This window comes from Coregonus clupeaformis, chromosome 30 (genome assembly GCF_020615455.1).
Source record: "Coregonus clupeaformis isolate EN_2021a chromosome 30, ASM2061545v1, whole genome shotgun sequence".
Lineage (NCBI taxonomy): Eukaryota > Metazoa > Chordata > Actinopteri > Salmoniformes > Salmonidae > Coregonus > Coregonus clupeaformis.
Window position 1 is genome coordinate 54,090,499 of NC_059221.1, and position 5,000 is coordinate 54,095,498.

Below are 5,000 nucleotides of genomic sequence, written 5' to 3' on the forward strand. Positions count from 1 at the left end.
GCAAGGTGCTCCATCATGCTGGAAAAGGCATTGTTCGTCACCAAACTGTTCTTGGATGGTTGGGAGAAGTTGCTCTCGGAGGATGAGTTGGTACCATTCTTTATTCATGGCTGTGTTCTTAGGCAAAATTGTGAGTGAGCCCACTCCCTTGGCTGAGAAGCAACCCCCACACATGAATGGTCTCAGGATGCTTTACTGTTGGCATGACACAGGACTGATGGTAGCGCTCACCTTGTCTTCTCCGGACAAGGTGTTTTCCCGGATGCCCCAAACAATCGGAAAGGGGATTCATCAGAGAAAATGACTTTACCCCAGTCCTCAGCAGTCCAATCCCTGTACCTTTTGCAGAATATCAGTCTGTCCCTGATGTTTTTCCTGGTGAGAAGTGGCTTCCTCGCTGCCCTTCTTGACACCAGGCCATCCTCCAAAAGTCTTCGCCTCACTGTGCGTGCAGATGCACTCACACCTGCCTGCTGCCATTCCTGAGCAAGCTCTGCACTGGTGGAGCCCCGATCCCGCAGCTGAATCAACTTTAGGAGACGGTCCTGGCGCTTGCTGGACTTTCTTGGGCGCCCTGAAGCCTTCTTCACAACAATTGAACCTCTCTCCTTGAAGTTCTTGATGATCCGATAAATGGTTGATTTAGGTGCAATCTTACTAGCAGCAATATCCTTGCCTGTGAAGCCCTTTTTGTGAAAAGCAATGATGACGACACGTTTTTCCTTGCAGGTAACCATGGTTAACAGAGGAAGAACAATGATTTCAAGCACCACCCTCCTTTTAAAGCTTCCAGTCTGTTATTCTAACTCAATCAGCATGACAGAGTGATCTCCAGCCTTGTCCTCGTCAACACTCTCACCTGTGTTAACGAGAGAATCACTGACATGATGGCAGCTGGTCCTTTTGTGGCAGGGCTGAAATGCAGTGGACATGTTTTTTGGGGGGATTAAGTTCATTTTCATGGCAAAGAGGGACTTTGCAATTAATTGCAATTCATCTGATCACTCTTCATAACAATCTGGAGTATATGCAAATTGCCATCATAAAAACTGAGGCAGCAGACTTTGTGAAAATTAATATTTGTGTCATTCTCAAAACGTTTGACCACGACTGTATTATTTATCATTACTATTTAAAAACATTGTACTCATTTATAGGAATGGGTAATTGTTTCCAAGTTGCTAGCTATCCAATAAAGCCAACACTAAAAAAACACATCTTTTCATCTTCTGTGGTTTGGTAACTTCCTGTTCTTCGACGGACTCTGGCTGGACCTGAAGACACACGCAAAGTTTGAAAAATGTCAAAGTATGCGGCGTCCGTCTCGCAACGGCTCCTTCAACCACAAGGGGGCGTTGAGTTTCCACTCCGTTGTGGACGTCCCCATTGAAAACGCATCCGGCGCTACGTAACGGAGCGCTTACATCCTGACAACACCGGGCGTCCGTCCGTGTGCGCGCCATCGCGCTCATGTTGATTTTGTCCGTCCACACCAGACACCATCAGGACACGCCGGTTGAAATATCAAAACGAACTCTTAAAACCGACTATATTAAATTGGGGACAGGTCGAAAAAGCATTTAAACATTTCATGGCAATTTAGCTAGCAAGCTTGCTGTTGCTAGCTAATTTGTCCTGGGATATAAAACATTGGGTTGTTATTTTACCTGAAATGCACAAAGTCCTCTACTCCGATAATTCATCTGATAAAAGGGTAAACAGAGGTCGTTTCTAGTAATCTCTCCTCCTTCAGTCTTCTTCTTCTTCTTCTTTGGACTTTATATGGCGGTTGGCAACCAACTTTAAGGTGCATCACCACCACCAACTGGACTGGAGTGTGGACCTCAGTTCATCTTTCAAATCACCCACGTGGGTAGATGCTCCTAAAAACCAATGGGGAGATGGGCGAGGCGGGACTTGCGGCGGGTCGATCACCCACGTGGGTAGATGCTCCTAAAAACCAATGGGGAGATGGGAGAGGCGGGACTTGCGGCGGGTCGAGAGTCACAAATAGAACCAAGTTGACGCGCGCGAGCAGTTTGAATGCAATGATTGAATAACACGTATGTGTACATTTATTTTTTTTGCAACGCTGGCGCACGTAAACGCGAGCGGTGTTTGTCAGCATGTTACGGGGTAACGTGAATGAGGCGTGAGAGAAGAGAGAACGCGCGATCGAGAGGGATAGAAAAGCAGTTGCTTTGCGAGCCTTAAAATATACATGATCTAAATGATTGATAGTTGGTATTCAGCGGTCATAAAAGCCTGCCTTATTTACACTGAAGAACTACTAAAATAGTGATTTAGTCAGACAGCAGCTCTGTAGAGATGAGATGATGATCTTGGAATGAGATAATAAAAACGTTAATATTTTATTAAAATAAAGTAATATTAATAAGTGATAAGCAGTACTGGGCGGTTACTACCATCATGGGACTTGTATTAATTGTTTTATTCTGTGTTGTTACAGCACGCATCCCACACAGGCCTAATGCATGGTGCATTTAATGCCCCCCCAAAAAAATAATAATATTGAAACCGAAAACCGTCCTCAAAAAGCACTACTCAACCGAACCGACCTCAAAAAGCACTAAAATCGCTCAGCACTACCTCAAATTAAAGCTGACAGTCTGCACTTTAACCTCACAGTCATTGTATCATTTCAAATCCAAAGTGCTGGAGTACAGAGCCAAAACAACAAGACAAAGTATCACTGGTCCCAATACTTTTGGAGCTCACTGTAAATTGCACAATAATGATATTATAATAATTATACATTTATACATTGTTGTATGTTTTGTTTTCTCTTTATTCAACCTGACCGTATATATTTCATGACCCTAAACTCACCCGCCCGCTATCCGCGGGGACGGCGGGTTATGAGTCAACTCGCGCATCATTAGTGTGTAGGATGTGAATCAGCGGATTCCATATCAATGACTGTCCGTCTAACTGCCAGGTTATCAACAGGTCATCCCAGACACCTCATCGTGGGTTAACATCTGTGACTGTCCGTCTAACTGCCAGGTTATCAATAGGTCATCCCAGACACCTCATCGTGGGTTAACATCTGTGACTGTCCGTCTAACTGCCAGGTTATCAATAGGTCATCCCAGACACCTCATCGTGGGTTAACATCTGTGACTGTCCGTCTAACTGCCAGGTTATCAATAGGTCATCCCAGACACCTCATCGTGGGTTAACATCTGTGACTGTCCGTCTAAGTGCCAGGTTATCAACAGGTCATCCCAGACACCTCATCGTGGGTTAACATCTGTGACTGTCCGTCTAACTGCCAGGTTATCAACAGGTCATCCCAGACACCTCATCGTGGGTTAACATCTGTGACTGTCCGTCTAACTGCCAGGTTATCAACAGGTCATCCCAGACACCTCATCGTGGGTTAACATCTGTGACTGTCCGTCTAACTGCCAGGTTATCAACAGGTCATCCCAGACACCTCATCGTGGGTTAACATCTGTGACTGTCCGTCTAACTGCCAGGTTATCAACAGGTCATCCCAGACACCTCATCGGTGGGTTAACATCTGTGACTGTCCGTCTAACTGCCAGGTTATCAATAGGTCATCCCAGACACCTCATCGTGGGTTAACATCTGTGACTGTCCGTCTAACTGCCAGGTTATCAACAGGTCATCCCAGACACCTCATCGTGGGTTAACATCTGTGACTGTCCGTCTAACTGCCAGGTTATCAATAGGTCATCCCAGACACCTCATCGTGGGTTAACATCTGTGACTGTCCGTCTAAGTGCCAGGTTATCAATAGGTCATCCCAGACACCTCATCGTGGGTTAACATCTGTGACTGTCCGTCTAAGTGCCAGGTTATCAACAGGTCATCCCAGACACCTCATCGTGGGTTAACATGAATAACATGATTAGTCTTATTAAATCATATTAAAAATGATGAAACCCTATTATATACGGTTAGCATATAGACTATATAGCCAGGGGGGGGGGTATGGAAAGAACGATGCACGATGTTTCCCATAGGACCGATAGGACTGTTGAATAAAACGAATCACAGCCTACATTGACCTACAGCGAGCATCATATGTTGACCGCTGTTATACAAAGTTGACCATTCAGTTCAAATCTACAGAGAAATTAACTTGGTACAAAAGTAGGCTAGCTAACATAACGTTTAACGCTATCAATTTACACAGAAACATAGGCCTGTGTTAAAGCACCGGGAGGAGACAGCGAGCTAAACTCGCGTTAAAAAAACGGTGATCTCGTCCCATTCTCTTCATACCTGCAGGAGCTGGAGACAGAGTCGTCGTGGTTGTTGTTATTATTCTCGGCTCCCGTCGTCAGCCCCGTCTCCTCTTCAGCCGCGGGAACAGCCGCCTCGGGTACCGGCGGCTGGGGGAGCGAAGAGCCCTCCCCGGGGCGCTCTATGTCCGTTACCGGGCGAGAGTGAGAGAGAGACAACGGGGCGACCCACTCCCGCTGGCTGAAGGACTGCGGACAAGAGGAATCCCCAGCTGCCGCGGCTGCAAACGCTGGTACCGGGAGGTTAACAGTGCGACTCCCAACAGAATTCTCCGCAAACTTTCTGTTGTCGGCGTTGCATGAACTATTGCCACTAAAACTGCCGTTACCACTAGTTCCAACTGCTACTTGGCAGTTATTTTCTGTACCGGCGCCGTTTACGGTTCTGTTACTGGTAGAACAGCCACTAACAGAGGGGCTCTGGCACTCTCCGGGGCTGGCCCCCGCTCCTCTCCCGGTAAATAAGTCTCCTAGCGGGGGGTTGTGGGGCGGCTGGACAGCCGGGTGGCCGAACCACCTCCATCGGATCCGGAGGATCTGCTTCACATCGAAGTCCTTCCGCGAAGAGGAGCTGGAGCCGCTGGTCGACATTCAGGCTCTTAAAACCGGAAGAAATGGCGGGGAGCTCTAGGTGCCTAGTTACCGTCGTAACTGTACTACAGCTCCTCTTGGCAACCACACGCTTACAACAACTGAGGGAGGGAG

At 47.1% G+C, this 5,000-nt stretch overlaps 1 protein-coding gene across 1 annotated transcript in view; it reads right to left on the reverse strand.

Moving 5' to 3' along the window:
- Positions 1–5,000, reverse strand: part of LOC123482251 (kelch-like protein 5) — a 9,883-nt gene that overhangs the window by 4,869 nt on the left and 14 nt on the right. Inside the window, exon 1 of the mRNA XM_045209302.1 lies at positions 4,276–5,000. This exon is cut by the window's right edge and continues 14 nt beyond it. Within this exon, the coding sequence (XP_045065237.1) occupies positions 4,276–4,886 (611 nt within the window). The 5' untranslated portion in view covers positions 4,887–5,000. The remainder of the gene's footprint in view (positions 1–4,275) is intronic.